Source organism: Loxodonta africana, chromosome 16 (assembly GCF_030014295.1).
Source record: "Loxodonta africana isolate mLoxAfr1 chromosome 16, mLoxAfr1.hap2, whole genome shotgun sequence".
NCBI lineage: Eukaryota > Metazoa > Chordata > Mammalia > Proboscidea > Elephantidae > Loxodonta > Loxodonta africana.
In genome coordinates this window covers 43,417,658-43,437,364 of record NC_087357.1, presented here as the reverse complement: position 1 = coordinate 43,437,364, position 19,707 = coordinate 43,417,658, and the positions used below count along the sequence as shown (strand labels likewise).

Genomic DNA, 19,707 nt, shown 5'->3' with positions numbered 1-19,707 from the left:
TGGATTGGGTGTTTTTATGCCAACATGCTTTAGGATATAGTCATTTTTATCTGAGATCCTTGAGTTCCATTATTACCAAGTCTTTATAGATTTTTTATTTACAGTATAAAACATTGCCTTTTATCAAAAGAGATTTCATAAATCCTCTAGTTCCATGATATGCAAAAGTGATATTATTTAGCACTAGCTGAAATTGATATTTGGAATCTGCATAAATGCAATTTACCGGTTTCTTTACGGCAGGGATAAATTTCCCTGCTGTTGATGACAGCACAGCTTGTAACATGTTCAATGTTTAGATAATGTTTATGATCATAAGGGCATGGCTATAACGTAGTGCAGAAATATGGCTACCATTTTTCAGCTGCCCAAATAGCAGTCGTACAACTTCTATTAATCTCTCGTTCCTCCTCTTTGGATTTTGATAGTAGCATCTAGAAAACAAAAGACCAGTTTAAACAAAAGACCAGTTTATGTAGTTTTCTATGTTGTCTAAGACATCAAAGACAGTGTTATTTTTCTGGCTTATCTGCAGTTAATATTAATCTCATGAGGAGAAATAAAATGTGATAGGGTTTGACCACAGATGTTGACAGGTAGTAAGTCTGTATTTTCAGGAAGCATATGATTCTGAACTTATTTTAAAATTGCTCTCAGATGAACCAGTTAATATGTGCATTAATTTTTATTATGGTTTGGGCCTACAAATACAAAAAAATTGCCAGAGATATGGATTTTAAAACCTTTGTTTTATTATTGTGTTAAGAATATATATAACAAAACATTTGTCAGTACAACCATTTCTATATTGATTACATTCATCATATTGTGCAACCATTACCATTGTTCTTTTCCAGATTTTTCCACCACCATTAATAGAAACTCAGTGCCCCCTAAGCAGTGACTCCCCCCTCTCCCTCTCTCCCACCCCTGGTAGATACTAATAAGCTTTGGCCCCTATACATTTGCCTGTCATATAAATGGTACCGTATAGTATTTGTCTTTTTGTATAATTTTTTCAAGGTTCATATTGTAGCATATATCAGGACTGTATTTCTCTTTATGGCTGAGTAACATTCCGTTGTATGTATGTACCACATTTTGTTTATCCATTCATCTGTTGATGAACATTGAGGTTGTTTTCATCTTTTGGTTTTTGTGAATAGTGCTGCAATGAACTTTGGTATACAAGTGGAATTTTATATTGGGGAAAAAATATGAAAGTATCAAAGCCCTATGTACTTAGTAAAAGTGAAAGATGATAACAATCTGTAAATACAACTACAGTGAAAAATAGAAAATGAAATTGCTTTTTGGATTGGTTTACTTTATTCTTTTTTGGCAAAATACCATGTACAGTTTTATTTCCTTATTATTAAGTCTGACTCACTGAGTTACCGTTTTCTATCTTTCAGGAAGTTGGTAGAGCTAAGAGAACTATTACTCTTGTACAGTCTTACTGTTATGTATTATATTTCTTTGTGGAAAAAGACAAGAAGGGAAGAGATTCAATCTACTGACAGCTCCTTGTCTATCCCAATGCACAGGGCTTTTCCTGTAATCTTCAGAAATATATATTGCGCCCCCCCCCCCCCCTTATTTTATTTCCAACATGTAGGGGGATGGTTTAATAAAATACCTGACAACTGAAACTTCTGTAACAGCAGTGCTGTTTGGGGCAGGATAAACGCAGCAATATAGCTAATTAATAATGCCAGCCTAAGTAAGTTCCTTTACTACTTTGTTATTTTGTAGGCCAAGGTGAAAAAAAAAAAAAAAAGTGAAATGAAATTATCTACTTTCTTCTTTTAAGAGTTAATAAAATGATGTCTGAAGAACATTTCAAGATCTGTATGAGTCACCATAAAGCATCAAAAAATCAATATAATTTACTTAGTACACCTAATATAATCAGAACTAAGTTCAAAAGTCTAGTCTCTATCTAGCCGGACATAGAATTATTTAAAAGCCATTCTTCTTCCCCCTTCTACACTTTAAATTCTATCAGTTGCTTTTAATAGCTAAAGTACTAAAATGGTACTTTATTTGTGGGAGTCTATGATAAACATCTTTAAATTATGCTTTGTTAAATTAGTGAATCACAACCACACTTCTTGTGGCCTTCTATAAGGATTGTTGAAGTTGTTTAGTTCCTGCATCTTTGGAGCAAAAGCAAGCATCAGCACAAATCTTTTTTAAACTTTGATAAAGATGGGGAGAGAATCCTGTAAGTATTGCACAAGTTACCAATCAAGCAAACCAAAGAGGCCAGGTAACGCTAGGAGAGACAGGCCTGTAGCATAGTCCTAACTGTTATGTCAACTTAGCTGTAGGTAACTACAGGGAGTTCTCATATACCTCTGTTGTTGTGGTGTCGTGGTTAAGAGCTACAGCCACTAACCAGAAGGTCAGCAGTTCGAATCCACCACGCACTCCTTGGAAACCCTATGGGGTTGTTCTGCTCTGACCTATAGCGTTGCTGTGAGTTGGAATCAACTGACAGCAAAGGGTTTTCTGTGGTTGTTAGATGCAGTCGAGTCAGTTCCGACTTATGTATAACAGAACGAAACACTGCTCAGTCCTGCGCCATCCTCACAATCGTTGTTATGCATCAGCCCATTGTTGCAGCCACTGTGTCAGTCCATCTCATTGAGGGTCTTCCTGTTTGTCTCTGACCCTCTACTTCACCAAGTATGATGTCTTTCTGCAAGGACTGGCCCCTCCTGATAACACATCCAAAGTACATGAGATAAAGTCTCGCCATCCTTGCCTCTAAGGAGCATTCTGGCTGTGCTTCTTCCAAGACAGATTTGTTCATTCTTCTGGCAGTCCATGGTATATTCAGTATTCTTTGGTATATTCAATATTCATTGTCCAGCTTTCACATGCATATGAGGCAATTGAAAACATCATGGCTTGGGTCAGACACACCTTAGTCCTCAAAGTGACATCTTTGATTTTTAACACTTTAAAGAGGTTTATCATGGTGCTGTTTATTGGTCCAGTTGTGAGAATTTGTGTTTTCTTTATGTTGAAGTGTAATCCATAATGAAGGCTGTAGTCTTTGATCTTCATCAGTAAGTGCTTCAAATTCTCTTTACTTTCAGCAAGCAAGGTTATGTCATCTGCTTATTGTAGGTTGTTAATGAGTCATCCTCCAATCCAGATACCACACTCTTCATTGTACAACTTCTCAGATTATTTGCTCAGCATACAGATTGAAAAAGTATGGTGAAAGGATACAACCCTGACACACACCTTTCCTGACTGTGTCCACATTTATTCATTTACCCTATTCAAATCCAAAGTAGTGAGAACAAAGCAACCCCTTCAAATATTGGGAAAATGAAAGGATTCTGAGAGACAAATTCATAAGCCAAAGGAGCTTCTGTGATTTTTCTACAGCTTTTTCTTATTTAATAAGGGACAGTCAAAGGCAAATGTCTGAAATCTCTTAGGTTGCACAGAAGCAAGAACTAGGAAGGTTTACATGGCATTTCAAAATTATGTGTGTGAACTTGGGATTCAGGTACGTGGGATGAGATAAAGAGTGCTTCCTGATGCTTAACCTGAATTGTTAAAGCTTCCTTGGATGAAAATGTCCAAGCAGTATTCTTTTTAAATGATGGATGGTGCTTCTATTTTGTTATAACTATTTGAATCTTTTTTGAAATTTGAAAAAAAAATATGTAAAAGACATATGAATTCAAAATTACTTATGTTAATGGATTTGTAACTATTCTTTTTCAAGTTGGATGTGCTGTGCAATGGTGAAATTATGGGAAAAGATCATACTATGGAATTCATCTACATGACAAGATGGCGACTAAGAGGCGAAAACGTAAATTGTTTTTATATTTACTTATGTGTATATGTGTATATTTAGCTGTATACCATTGTGTTACTCAAATTTAACAATATGACTTAGAAGCTGAAAAACAAGCTAGCTTGGGAAAGAGAAGAAACTAGTTCCTCTTCTCACTGTTTCTCCCAGCTACTCTATGAAAATTAGTCCCAAATACAAGACCCAAGGCCTGTGTTAAATGTGGTTTTGTTATGTTTAAGGTGAGTTTAAACCCTCAGCTTAAATACGTTCAAGACTACTAACCTCAAATCAGGGAAGATGGAACTCACATATTTTTTAAAAAACTCAATAAAATAAGGAAACTCTTAAGTAATGAAGTGAGGGACAGGGGACTGAGTTCTACTCTGACTACTACGTTTAATGGCTGATAAGAGTATTATTTTTTAGATGTGGTAGAGAGGACAGATAGGGTAGAATCTAGGTAATCTTTTTTTCAGGTACCTCGTTTACATAAAATTGGACCTAAGGGTAAGTGAGCCTTCCTCCAGTGGTTTCTGATGCCAGCAGAATTAGAGTATTATGCCTTAGGCCCTAGGCAATATGGGAGAAAATATTAAAAGGAAAAAACCCAAAGGAGAATAGAACTATATCTTTGATTAGGGTTAAATAGAGGGTCTAAGAATATCTTATCTGATTTGTAAATAACACGGATATTAGGGGAATTTGAGGGGCTAGGGAATTGTGAGGCTGGTATATAGGAATAAGGAATATAGTAGTAATGCTACCAGAATTTTTTTTCATAATCTGAGTGTATGAGTAAACATTAATCAAGATTGGCTGTGAGGCTGTACTAGATGACTCCAGTGTCCTTTCATATGTTAGGGTTCTGTGGTGTGTATGGGATAATATATCATAATTTTAAATTCATCTTCTGTAAGCTAGGTTTTATTACATTTGTTCATGAAAACATTATAAAAAATTAAAAGAAGACTAAGAAATTTAACCTCATACAAGGATAGGTAATGCAGATTCTAAGTGTCATAAGGGTTACCATGTTAAAATAGTTCAAAATCATGTTTACAGTCAATGTGATCATCTATGGAACTGTTGTGAAATAAATCTCAAGAAATCAGTTTTTATGCTACTAAATGGGCAGGACATTTGACTGTTTTTCAGAGGAAATGTCTTGATGTGATATAATAATAAAATGAAATACCTAACCTCTTAAGTTAGAATTTTCTTTTTTCTATTTGAGTGCTGCTTGGTAAAGCCTTCCTTGTGAGGCTGAATGCTCTAGCCACTTCTGGAAAGAGCTCAATTCCAGGAAGAAAAAAAATCACATTCTAGTACAAGTCACTAACTAGTTACGTGCCTTTCAGCAGGCTATTAAACCTCTCTGGGCTCTTTTTTTTTTTTTTTAAATCTAATTTTCTTTGTATTTGGTAAATTAATACTTGCCTTTCTGTGATGTTGTAGAGTTTTTAGAATGGCTGCAAATACATCATAATCCTCATAACTAAAATGTTTTCTATACCATGTACAGGTTGCAGAAAAAATACTAGCACTCTTGAGGAGTGGATATTGTGATATCACACATAATATTTTGTTGAACATTAATTTTTTTTTTTTTTTGATAGTTCAATATGCTTCAGTGCTCGAAATCATTATGGATAGATTTGCTTTCAGGTTGAAGGGATAAAAATGATCATCCCCTGTAAAACCCCTGCTAATGCTTGCTTGTCCTTTTGGAGACCCATCCCCAAATGTGACTCACACTGCCAGTGATTTTAATGTCAAATCATGGAAGAGCTAACTCAGAAATTTTTACTAATAGACTGCCAGTTAAGTCAGTTTTTGCTGCAATTATGTTTCTGATTGCATGTTTCTGAGTAGTCTGAACTCTTTGGTTGTTTACATCATATTTTTTTAAAAGTTGTTACAAAAAGCAGTTTAATATCTTATAATTTATCATTCAGGTAGAAATTAGAGCAGTAAACAACAACAAAATTGCCACCTTATACAATTCAGTGTGACTAGGAAGTGGTAAAACTCATTTCATTTTTTTAGGCATGACAAACTTTTTTTTTTCTGGTTGTTTTCCTCCTCCAAGCCTGTTTCTCCTGCAACCTTCACAATTTCAACAGTTCCAAGATTGGTAGTTCCATTTTCCAGTGGCTCAGGCCAGAATCCCTGAGTCAAGGATTTCTTTGTTTCTCTTTCATCCACCCTTAGCAAATTTTGTAACCTCGTCCACCAAAATACTATATCCAGTATGCAGCCATGTGTCACCACCTCCACTTCTACCACCTCTGGTCCGGGCCACCACCGCCTCTCTCCAGGCTTGTTGTCACCAGCTCCTAACTGCCCTCCATCCATCTACCCTTGTCCCCCTGCTGTCTGTCCAGCACAGTAGTCAGAGCAGTCATCTTAAAACAGATTAGAACATGCAACTCTTCTCTGAACCCTCCAGTAACTTCTGTAATTTAGATAAAAGCCAAAAAGTTCTTCCAGGAACCCAAAGGCAGAGCCCTCACACAGTTTCCCCCAGGTACCTCTCTGATCTTTTCGTTTATTCTCTCCCTCTGGCTTACTCTGCTCCAGCCACACTGGCCTCTTTGTGTTTCATCAGATAAACCACGCATGCTGTTGCCTCCCCAGATAAGCTCTTGCCTGCCTAACTTGTTCCCTTTACCCTGTTACTCAAATAATTTTGCTTATATGTCACCTTCTCAGTGCAGCCTTTTGACCTCCCTGAAAATTACAGCCCCATCTCCCAGTATGGCACTCTTAATCCCTTTTGATGCCTTATTGCTTTCCACAGTGTTTCATACCATCTGACGTGTGATTCTTCTAACTTGTTTGTATGTTTATTGTTCGTCCCTCCACTCTAATGTGATCTGAGGGCAGGGAGTTTGGTTTGTGGGTTCACTGCCGAACCTCTGGCATATAGAGCGGCGCCTGACACAGAGAATAAATAAATATTTGTTTGAAGAGTAAAGTGAATGTAAGTTTTGTCTTTTATAAGCTAATAAATAGTTAGGCAGAATATATCCTAAATATCATTTCATTTATGTGAATCTGTTTTCCATTAAATAAATTTTTATTTTATTTTTTGGTTCCAATTAACTATGAGTTGTTAGAGTATTAATAGATAGATTCTTTTAGTTGGAGTAGCATGGCAAATGAAGCAGTAGCAGTAAAACAATCATTTCGTGATTAGGCCCCTGCTAGTGTATTTGCTGGGGTCCCTCCCTGTCCATGTCTGCTCTGCACTGCCAGTGGGATGCCAGGATGTCTGAAGAGCTCTCGTTACTGCATCTCCTGGCATTGCCAGCCACCGCTGCTTTGGGCCGGGGTCAGCTTATTTCCTAAACTAATGACCACCGTGTGGTTCCTTCACTTGCTTCTACTACTTTTTTGTATTAAACATTTTAATCCAGCTGGAATTTATTTACACACACACACACACACACCCGATGAAGTTAAGACTCTAACTTACTCTAAATTCTTTTTTTAATCCATAAATTCAACTTATTGAATAAATCCATACTTTGCCTCTTTTGAGTTGTTCCCTTTATCTATATATGTATGTACATGTAACCCAGTGCCATCGAGTCGATTCCAACTCATAGCGACCCTATAGGACAGGGTAGAACTGCCCCATAGAGTTTCCAAGGAGCACCTGGTGGATTCGAACTGCCGACCCTTTGGTTAGCAGCCATAGCACTTAACCGCTAGCCACCAGGGTTTCCAAGGGGCATTTGCCTCCCTGTTGGAGAACTGAACCCCAGTCTGCTGTGTGACAGGCGGGGATACTCACCACTATACTAACGAGGACATGTGTACATATGTACATATATTTATATGCACACAGACATATACATCTGTATGTGTGTGTGTTTCTGGACATTCTGTTTTGCTCTTTTGAGTAGTCTTATTCCTGTATCAACATTATACATTATATAGCTTTCATAAAAATCTTATGTAATACCCCTGTCTAAAACCCTTTATGATCCCTTTTCTTTGAGATAAGTTTGGATAAAGTCCAAACTAACATATCTTATAAGACAAATAGTTGGGCCTTCTAAGTTGTTTTAGGGTAAGATTTTGCAGGAATCTAAACAACATCTGGTTAGCCTTTAGCTAATAACTCTTGGCAGTTTTTCAGTTCATAACTGTCTTGCTACCTCAAGATTCTTACACTCAACATTGGCATTCATCTTTTACTTATTAGTGGGGAAATGTGTTTTAAAAAATGTTTTTCAAACTTTTCATGTGAATACAGATCAGCTTGGATAGGTCGTTTGCTAAGATTTAATGGCTAGCTCAGGTCAAATTAAGCTTCATACCCTGCTGTCTGGAATTTCTAAGAACCTTTTACTGTACTTATGAAGGCAAGGTCAAGTACTCTGATCTGTGCCTAACAGTGAATAGAGAATTAAGAGGTGATTAATTCTTCTGGGTAACCATTTAAGAGCTCCCTAATCAATTAGCGCTTTCCTGTGTGCAAAGGGAAGGAGCCCTGGTGGTGCAGTGATTAAGGGCTCAGCTGCTAACCAAAAGGTTGCAGGTTCAAATCCACCAGCCACTCTGTGGAAGGAAGATGTGGCAGTCGACTTCCATAAAGATTTACAGCCTTGGAAACCCTACGGGGCAATTCTCCTCTGTCCTATAGGGTCACTATGGGTCGGAATTGACTCGGCTGCGATGGGTTGGGTTGGTTGGTGTGTAAACAGATTCTCCAATGGATGAAATAGTTATATAGTTTATTTTTTTTTAAGTCAGTACAGTTACATAACAGTGTTTCATTGAATACAAGGCACGATATTCCATGAAAAAGGGTTTGTGGTAAAAGTCAGTCTGAAAAATGCTGAATAATACAATACCCTCAGAGAGAGCCATAGAAGCCATAGAGCATTTTAAATATGCTAAGAAGTTCCACAGAATACATAAACATTTTTGAGTCTGGCTTTTCCCAGACTCACTGTGGAATTCTCACTTTTAAAAAAAGTAGCATTCCCACAAAATTCACTTTGGGAAATGCAGCTATGTTGGGGCCTGGGAGATGGCAGGGATTACAGCACGTGATTGTATCTACTCTCCTGCTTTTATATTTTATAAATATGGGAGACTAAGGGAATTTAGGATTGTTTGGCTAGTTAACTCTTAGTTAATCATAATGCACAGCCTGCTGTTTTGTGTGTACGTATGTCTGATTTAGAGTTTGGCCTTCCCTCTTTATTAGATATTCAACTCTATTTCAAGAAACACTGAAATAAAGGCCTACCATGCTCGTCCCCAAGTGTGTGTCTTCTTGTTCAAACCCTGAAGAGTGGGCTACATTGAAAGGCCCTTCCCCAAAGATAAATACTCTGTATGCTGCCTTCTTAACGTCAAAAGTTTATAGTGTAAAGTATAAGTGTACATAGTACATTGTGCATAGTATGAAGCTACTGGTGATAAGAGGTAGGAAGATAAGTAGATAGAAAAAAGAAGAGGGAAGAGAGAAAAAACTGAGTGAATAGTGATGGAGATAAAGAATATATAGTATGTATTCAGTATTTCAGTTTCTGCCTAATAAATTTCATCATTTACACAGTTTTGAAAGTTCTATTTCTTTTTTTCACAAAATGACATAATTATCTACAAATGAGACCTTGTAATTATCTATGAATTACTACTGAGTAGGTTCCATACAGCTGGACCGGCCACATGAAGTATGAAAGAGAAGAGACTTCCCAATTCTAGTACTGAGTAATCACCTTCCACCCCACCCGTAACATGGAAACTGTCAAGATTTTTAAAACTACTTTAAAAGTTGGTTTTTCAGCAACCAAGTTTTTTGAATTGCTTTTTAAGTCCTTTCGTAGTTGCTGTACAAAGCTAAATTCAGAGTGTGTGAACTGTTTCATACATCTTGAAATATGCAACCCTAGGAGTATAATTTAAGGAGGCCTGGTGACGCAGTGGTTAAGTGCTCATCTGCTAACCAAAAAAGTCAGTGGTTGGAACCAACCAAGCATTCCATGGGAGAAAGGACCTGGTGATCTACTCTCATAAAGGAAACCCTGTAGGACAGTTCTACGCTATCATACAGCGTTGTTGTGAGTTGGAATCAACTCAACGGCACACAGCAATAATAGTAGTATAATTTATTCACATAGTTCTTCGTATATACCTTTCCCTTGGGAATAAATATTTTAGTTTTGGTTTATCTGCTAGTTATATGTATGTTGTTGGTAGTTGCCATCGAGTTACTTCTGACTCATGGTGACCCCATGTGTGCAGAGTTCAAGTGCTCCATAGGGTTTTTAAGGCTGCGATCTTTCAGAAGCAGATTGCCAGGCCTGTCTTCCGAGGTGCCCCTGGGCAGATTCAACCCATCAACCTTTTGAATAGCAGTGGAGCACTTAACCATTTGTACCACCCAGGGACCATTCAGTTATACATCTAGAGGTAGGAACTGAGGATTGGGAGGAGGAGGTTGTATCGTGGGGCCCTCATCCCTGTAGAGCTACTTCCTGTGATAGATACCTGCAACCAAAGCGGTCACTGTCCCACTTGCTCTCTAGAACCTCACTGTGATTCCTTCTGCCCGCTCTTGACACAGCAAGGTTTTGGAGCAAGAGAATATAGTTCCTCCTCACAAATAACGCTTAGTATTTATGTCTGGGGCACAGTTTATCTTAACCGTGAATCATTCTACCACCACCACCCACATCCACGCACACTTAGCAGGACGACCCAGTTGTGTTACAACTTGGAGCAATTCAGGATTTGGAAAGATTGGCTCTCTTTGATCCTCCAGACCCGAGGTCAGTGGTAGGCTGTAACAGAATTTGAAGCAGTACCTAAAGTTACCATAGTGTGTCTTGCTTTGGTTGGCTCGCGTTATCAGGCAGTTTTAGGAAAGCAAGCATATCTATCTTGATTGACACCAAAGAGATGAATAGAAATCCTCAGTGAAATTGTCTCCTTCCACGTACCCTCCTTATTCTTATTGTATGCTGTTGGGGTTGGCATAATTAGACGAAGTCTGGTAGGCCAAAGCTTTGGGAATCTTCAGAAGAAAAGGTTGCCAAAAGATAGCAATGCTAAACATGTCTTACAGTATGTCACTGAGCCCTGACAGTGACAGAAAATCAAAGATTAATTTCTAGGAAGAAACTGCCAAGATCTTTTGGGTAAATAGACAATTCCTAAAATTTTATTTAAAAACAAATGTATTTGTTTAATTTTTGCTTACTTAAATTGCTTTAAAATGTATCTTTTAAAAAGCTACTCTGGAGTGTTAGATTTATCTTAGGTAATCTGCACCTCATGTATTTTTTATGTATTTCATTTTTTTCCATTTTGAAGAGGTGTGTAATGTTGAATTCACATATGCATAACTTCAAAGTAAATATTTTATGCTTTGTCATTCCATTACAATTAAAATAATGTTTATATTTAATCAATATTTAGCATACTGTTGAAAATCAAGGTCTGGGAATGATTTTACATGAATGGTTAAACCATTAAAAAAGTGGTGGGTTTACAAATCAGTCTGCCCAATAGTTTTAAAATATGTTGAATCATTGCTTTATTCATAAAACATTTATTGAGTGGCTTCTGTGTGCCAGGTCTGGGCCGTAGCGTATTAAGACTGCAAAGATGAATAAGGCGTAGACTCAAGGAACTCACCATCTAAGGCTGTTAAAATAGATACAGAGACTAAGAATCTAATCTGAGCAATATAAAGAACTTAATTTAAAGCGGAAAGTGGAATCCCTTATAATGTGAGTGAGGTTCCGTGCATTCTCAGAGCTCTGAGCTCCTTGAACAGTTTTATTTTCAGAGGTAGTTGGAAAAATTGATCCAGGAAGGGACTGAAGAAAGAGGGTGTCTCCTGTGTACTCACGAGGTGAGATTTTCCCCAGGAATTACTATTTGGAGAGGCGATGGAAAGCGTAGGCCACCATTTGGCTGAATGTTTGCAAAACTCATATGACATGCTAAAATTACTTCAGGCTCAGTTTTACCAATCACTGTTATTAAAATCTATTTTATTTTTTTCAACAGTGACTACCATATTCCTGGAAGGTGTTTACTTAAAATTATCATGTTGACTCTTACGTTTGACGTTACCATATTTTAAATAATCAGTTTTAAATATGTGTCCAGTTGTGGATGCCTCTTATCTGATGAGTTCATCTCCTCCGCAGTTTCGGTGTCTGAACTGCTCAGCTTCGCAAGTCTGCCCTCAGGATGGCCCTTTGTATCAGGTAAGAGGCACTCACGGCTGTACATATGACAATAGTAATGCCACCTCGTGACTGCTTTCATCCCAAACGCGTGTCTAAGACGTAACTTTGTAAAATTAATATTTATTTGAGCTACAATACTTGATCTTTTCAACTTATATCCCCCAAAGTTTCCTGTTACTTCAGTTCCCCTGAATTACCCATTTCATTTTTCTGAAGTAAAAAATGAAATGATAAATCTTAAGGCCATTATTTATGAGTCAGGAATTTTTAATAATTACTAGTTTCATCCCTTAGGAAATCTCTGATTCTCATGGATTGGAATGTTATCTTCTTTGTCTAAGTGTTACTTCTATTTTAATGAATCATTCACCCACAAGTGAAAGATAAAATGCCAGGTTAGGTGAATCTATATAACAGCAACAGCTACAGCTAATTGTGAGCTTGCTTTCCCAGCTCTCCCCTGAGTACTTCTCTTACCTCTTTTAATAATGAAATGATAGTGGACTAATTTAATAATGTACCAAGAAAACTTAAACTTAGATCCTGAAGAAAGTTTATCTAATAAAAATATATTTTAAAAAATTTGGAAAATAGAAGAGACCGAGTGTAGTATAGTCACGATTACTATTGGGTACAGAGATGATCTGTGATCCTCCTTAATCCCTTGGGTTAATCACAGCCTTTCTTTAAAATCTCCATTGCTCCTTTATGCCCAAGATTAAGGTAGTCCTCATCCGTATTTCTTTGGCACCAAGAAAGAAGAACTGCAATTATACAACAAACTGAACTAGCAAATTTGCCTCCAGTGTTTTTTTGTTGTAGTTTTGGGGTTCTTTATTTTGAGGCAGGGCCAAGTGAATGTATATTCAATTAAAAAAAAAAAATGCAACCACCAGCCAAAAATGTTTGATTAGTCCTTTATCTAGAAGTTCCCTCAATCTCATTGTCAGTACCTTCATTAAAATTCATTGTTTAACACACTTGTTTTAAGTCCTGGTTTTTCAATGATGGAGTAAGCAACTTTAACATCTCTAGAAGCCAAGAGAAAACTATTTAGGGGGAAGTAATACATCTTTCTCCTTATATAATTAAGAGTAAGGGGTGAGTAAATTTAACTCAGCTGGTGAAATTTGTATCTATATCTGCATTGTATAGATGTTTCAGCTGTATTTAGCTTCATAGCTGATTTTGGGCTGACGAATTGTAGTGATACCCTGCCATGTAGCTGTAACTAATACATGGCTTTTTCCTTGTTCTCTTGGTGTTGATGTCTATTTCCTGAGAAACAGATATTCTTCAATCCTGATCAGAAGTATTAGAGAATTGAAATAAGACCATAATTTCAAGAATCCATATTTTTTTCCTATCTTCAACATCTCCTTATGCATTACAGCCCTGTAGGAAAATTGAACCTGTAATTAGATACACCTGTAGCCCCAAATCAGAAAATTTCAAGGAAAAATATGTATACAGCTTTATACTATTAAATTTAAAAAATTTGTGAACATTTCCTGCAAAATTTTGTGAGCAATTCTCTAGGAAAATACCGCTGGAACGAAATTTGCACTACAGGAAGGAAAACTTAAATCATTAACGCATGAAAAACATTTTAAAAATTATTGAAGAGTTATTTCTTCAAAGGATGCCTAAGTGGTTTTTTGGTCACATTCTCAAATTTTTAAGGAATAGATCTTCCCCTGCAATAAAAATTGTTTTAAATCATTGAAAAAGTTTTAATTCTTTCCAATTCATTTTACAAAGTTAATTTACAAATCCAATCATGATATCAAAAACTGACAGAGAACCAACAATTCAAATCTCATTTTGAATATAAATACAAAGATGATAAAGTATTAGAAAATTGATTCTACAAATATATTAAAAGAATAACAAACCAAGGCCAAACAAGATTTTTATCAGAAGTACAAAAATGGCATAATATTGGAGGGATGAAATATGCATACTATTAAATATATGTTTTATACATACGCTAAGTCAAATAAAAATCATCAAAAGATGCTAAAAGGCACTTGAAAAAATTCAATGCTAAGACGTGATTTTTGTTACCAGCTTTTAATTTTCCAAACAAAAAAATTAAATAATAATACAAAGGAATATCCTTTACCTAGGTCCACCAATTGCCATTGTGTGACATTTTCTGCCCTCACATTGGAAACCCTAGTGGCACAGTGGTTAAGAGCTATGGCTGCTAACTGAAAGGTTGGCAGTTTGAATCTACCAGACATTCCTTGGAAACCCTATGGGGCAGTTCTACTCTGTCCTATAGGGTCACTATGAGTTGGAATTGACTTGATGGTAATGGGATTGGTTTATTGCCCTGTCTTCCTCTTCCCCACTCCCACTACTTATTAATCTCTCTCTGTATTGGGTTTTTTTTTTTTTTTTTGGTGTGTGTGTGTGTAGAACCATTTGAAAGTAAATTGCAGGTATAGGACAGCTGGCCATATATTGCCTAAGGACAAAGACCTTCTTATATATAACCAAAATACCATTTCACACAGAAGAAATTTAAATAGTATTTTAAATATTTATAAAGGTATCAGTTTTCCCCAAAGTTAAATTATGATGTCTTATGTAATTCCAAAAACTTTTACCAGATTCTTGTTTAAGTTGGCAAAGCCAGTCAGTCATTCTAAAGCTCATCAGGAAATAGAGAAACAGGGGCTTCTGGTCAGTCACATTTTTAAAATGAATAACAGAGGGTACTTTCATTGTCACATACAAAAATGTATTCTAAAGCTGAAGTAATTAAAGTAGAATACAAACTTAAACATATGATATATGAATAAAAGAAATAACTCGAGAACAGACTCTAGTATGTATGAGTCTATATAGATAGATTTCAAAATAGTGGAGAAAGAAAAATTCATTTAACATATATCTGTTAAACATTTAACTATGTGCTGGGCACTCTTCTGTTGTTAGGGGCTGTTGAGTCAGCTCCAACTCCTAGCAAAACTGTGTACAACAGAAGGAAACTGCCGAGTCCTGTGCCATCCTCATAATCATTTCCTCAGAACCCTCAGAATCATTTAATGCTGTATTCCACGGGCACTCTTCTAAGCCCTAGGAATACAGAATTAAAAATGAATAAAAATCCCTTCCCTCATGGAGCTTACATTCTAGCAGATGAAAAATAAATGAGTAAGATGTGTAGTATGTTAGAAGAAAAAATAAAATGGGTAACTAGAATATTTTCTGTAAGTTAGCCAAGGGAAGATGCTTTGAAATGGTGATTTTGATCAAAAGGTTGTGAGAGAAAGCCATGGGAATATCTGGGGTAGAGCACTCTGGGGCAGAGGAACACAGTGCAGGGTGAGGAGTGATTACCTGATGTCTTTGAGGACTTCACGGGGCCCATTGGGGCTGGAGCAGAGAGAATACAGGGTGGTTGTGAGAAGGTGAACTCAGAGGTATAAATGGAGTTGGGGTTGTGGGGTGGGCATTCAATCCGTAACTCACATTATACACCAGTATAAATTTCTGATGAATTGAAGTGGTAAGTATTTCTTTGAAATGCCATAAAAGATTTAGAAGAAAATATAGTTGAATATCTGACCTCAGTGGGGCTGGCCTTTCTCATACTTGTAAACGAAGAAAAAAAGGGCAAGTTCAGTTGACTGATTTTGAAAAGTACATGTCAGCAATACCATAACTAAGGAAATATTTGCAAGGTACGACACAGAAATGTTTAATGTCCTTAATACATTAAGAATTCAAAAAAATCTGTAAGAAAAAGCCCAACTTTGCATAGAAAAATGAGCAAAGGACATGATCAGGCAAGTCACAAAAGAAGGAGACACAATTGGCTAATACGCATATAAAAATGGTTAACTTCTAGAAGCCAGTGAGAAAGAAAATGCTGTTTTACACTTAGTAAATTGCCGTATTAAGAGGAGGAAAAAGATAGTGCTCATTATTGATGAAGCTGTGGAGGAATGGGCACTCATTTCTTTTGGAAATGTAAAAATGGAACAACTTTCTTTAAAGCTAGTGTTGACAGTGTATATCAAAAAGTGTATAACAGTGTGTGCTGTTTAAACCAGCAGTTACACTTCTAGGAACATGTCCTGAGAAATAAAAAAGAGGTCACTGGGCCAAGATTAACTTACAAAAGAAAAAAAAATTGGAATAAACTGAGATGTATGGCAAAAGGAGAAATTTTCAAGTGGACAAAATTATAAAATATGTGTAGCATGATTCCAACTTTGAAAAAAACGTTTATGTACATAGATAAGAATTGAAGGATGTTCACTGCAGTGACTATGGTGATTATTTTTGGATGATGAGATTTAAATAATTTTTCTTTTTTTCTTGGTGCATTTTATATTTTCCAAACCTACTACAGTAAAAACAGGTTACTTAGATGATTTTTAAAAATTTACTTTTTAAGAAAAGAAAAAAGTACATCAATCAGAGTTCTGTCATTGTATAAAATTGTCATATTTGAAATGTATACTTTGGTTATGATTACATGAGGAGACTGAGGACTAGCAACTCGGAAATGTAGGTCCATTCAATGTAATCATTTAATGCTTAGAGGTAGCCATGTGCCATATTTCTTTATCGTAAGCGTGATGCCATTTTACTTCAGAAAGCACACTGAAACAATAAATAGAATTTAAAAGTATATCTTAATAATTCCCGGTATTGTAAAAAATTTCAATAAAATTATTCAACTTCATATATTGTCATAGAACAAACACAAATGGTTACTTGGTGGGGAGAACAAAACATTTTTCAGCCAAGAACTGAGAAAATTCCAAATTACATGGTAAGGTTAGCCAAGCTGTTTTACTTCCCTCTCTTCCTTCATCCCTGGAAAAATTGTTGATGGATGCTTCTGTATACACTATGAAGGTATTCTAGTATGAGGGACTTGATTATTTGCAGAAAGCTTGCAGACTGAACAATCAGCAATGAGAAGTAAAGCTAGAAAGATATAATGAAGGACAAACTCGGGGTTGAAGCAGGGCAGATTAGACTTTAGTAAAGTTAGAATAGGATGTCTAGGTTAGTAGTCTCCAACTCCGGCTGAGTTTCAGAGATGCTCAGGGAGCTTTGTAAAATGCAGATTTGTGTGCCCCTCTCTGATAATCTGATTCAGAGGGAACAGAATAAAGTTTAAAATAAAAGCAAACAAAATTGAAAGAAAAAGTTTTGGACCCTGGAAGCCTTAAGAGACTGAGACTTTTACTCCAGCCCGTAGAAAGTGAGTGGTAGCATCTGCCTTGCTCCTTCAGCTGGGATACTGAGACCCAGGGTGTCACCATTGCTCGCCACCGGTTCTGTCCTGAGCTGAGTGGTAAAAGAGACTCCAGTATTGAGTCTCCTCAGCCTGTAACATAGCTGTGGTAAGTACATTTTGGGCACGGTAGAATCTCACTCTTCTGTTTAGATGAAAAAATGTACTTTTCTCTGTACCTACACTAAGATGAAGGGGAAACCTTAGTCAGTGACCATCTTGGACCCTTACTCAGTTTGATAAAAGTAGCTCCTCGAAACTTTATTTTGAAAAGGGGAATCTGCAGCTTTAAGGAAAGGAAAACTATGGTTTCTCCAGACCCCTGTTGACTTTGTGACATTTTGGTTCTGCCTGAATATGGTAAAAAAAAAAGAAAGTAGAGGGTAAAAACAGATGTGGAGGTAGCCTGGGGCATATCCTTCTATCTGGCAGGAAGTGGTTTTCTCTTGAGTACTGTAGGATAGCCAGATGTGTGATATCTTTCTTACATTGTCAGAGCAGTAGGAAGAATAATATGAACCATTCAGTTATATAATAGTCAAATCCAAATATTTAACAGCATCAGCTGCTTATCGAAAGCAGCCAGTGACCTAAATGTCTCATGTAACAATTACCTACTTGTTTTTCCAATATTTTTTTTATAATTTTTATTGTGCTTTAAGTGAAAATTTTTCAACATTTTTAAAGAACCGTTAAAACAAATTTTAAATGCTAAAAAGAAAAAAGTATCAAACTTGTTTAAAAAAAAAAACTGTGATATGTGAGAACCACCCCAGTTTCATATATTCATAGCAGGAAGTCTCTTTGTTAGTTTGTAACTGAGAGGATGCTCACAGGCAGCAGCTCTGGAGGAATCCAGCCTGTGGGCATGTCTTATTGAACCCTGGTCGTGTCGTGGTTAAGTGCTACAGCTGCTAAACACGAGGTCGGCAGTTCAGATCAGCCAGGCGGTCCTTGGAAACTCTATGGGGCAGGCTGCTCTGTCCTACAGGGTCACTATGAGTCGGAATTGACTCGAGGGCAGTGGGTTTGGTTTTCGTTTGGTTTCCTCACTGTTAATAGTTGAATGCCTTTAAGCAGGGCATGCAGTTTTCAGTCGTCCGCAGGCCCTGCCCCTCCCTGTTGCACTGTTTCAATTCATACATGGGACCTGTATAATGGCCACAGGCCTTTGAGTTTGACCTCTGCTGCATATTATGAAAAATTTGACTAAATAAAAAAAATAGAGTTTTAATGGTAATTACAATCTTAACTATCCTAATCACTAGTACCAGGAAGTAATGTAGATGATAACCCTAAATTTTTTAAAAATCTTTTTTATATAAACTATATTGTTTTTTATATCCACATGGTCTTATTCATCATCTGTTTTTATTTTATAGTCTTACCCCATGGTATTGCAGTATCGACCAAGAATTGATTTCGGTTAGACCAAGGGGCCTAGCTCCCTCTGAGATGAATCCTTCGCTCAGTTTACTCATCGACAGATTGCACAATGAACAGTGTGTGGACTAGAGGGACACAACCAGATTTTCAGCATGCAAATAAGGCCATTGTCTGTCTAAATTGTCAGTTGCATCTATGTTGTTTCTATTAAGAGCAAACCAAGTGCCATTCTGCTACTGAACTGTCTGCATAAGGTATCTGTGCCGTCTCACAGCGTGCATCCCCATCGTTGAAATTGGTTAGGTGTGCAGCCATGATCCAGCCTTCGGAACATTTTGCTTGCCTGTACCAAGATTGTTCTAATGTTTGATTACACTAATAAAATGGCTCAATCTTTGTGGTGTTGCAGTTTTCACATACTTACTATTTTATTACCTTGTTTCAATAGAGTACTATACAGGAAACTAATATCTTGAAATTATTTTGTATGGGAAAGATATTTAGAAAAGTGGTTTTTGAGCCACTGTCTTGTCCTTGGTAAGCTTTTTGTGTACAAAATAGTTCACTCTTGAGTGTGCAAATCCTTTTGCGAAAAGTTCCAATTATTCTTTAACATCAGAGCACATCATGTGTAGACATTTTAAGTTATCTGTGTAGTCCACCAATTGCACAAGGAAGGCACACTAGCCCTCCGGATTGAGAACGTGTGTGACTTTTTGGAAAACTGACGTGAGATTCACAATCATATGAAATGTTGGCAGCTGATCACATTTACTTCTAATAAAATTAATGTGTGAGCAAGGTTAATCTTCTTTCATAATGCCTTATGACGAGTGGGTGCTGCTTCACGGAACTTCACTGTAGAGCCCATTTCTTGTATGCATCATCACATTGTTGCTCTATTCAATGAGGACATTGTCTCACTTTTTAAATTGGCCTTAGGTGTGTGTCATTGTGGCATGCAGAAGGTTGTGATGATTTTAAATATTAGGATTTTTAGAGTA

At 36.7% G+C, this 19,707-nt stretch overlaps 1 protein-coding gene across 6 annotated transcripts in view; it reads left to right on the top strand.

The window, feature by feature from the left end:
- The window catches only part of PCGF5 (polycomb group ring finger 5), a 157,752-nt gene extending 138,247 nt beyond the window's left edge, over nt 1–19,505 (top strand). For 4 of the 6 annotated variants that reach the window (XM_064269578.1, XM_064269576.1, XM_064269581.1 and 1 more), the window contains 3 exons: nt 3,752–3,841; nt 12,010–12,069; nt 18,700–19,505. In XM_064269578.1, the coding sequence (XP_064125648.1) occupies nt 3,752–3,841; nt 12,010–12,069; nt 18,700–18,747 (198 nt within the window). In that variant the 3' untranslated portion in view covers nt 18,748–19,505. The other 2 variants (XM_064269579.1, XM_064269580.1) reach the window with 2 other exon arrangements.
- The last annotated feature ends 202 nt before the right edge of the window (nt 19,506–19,707 follow it).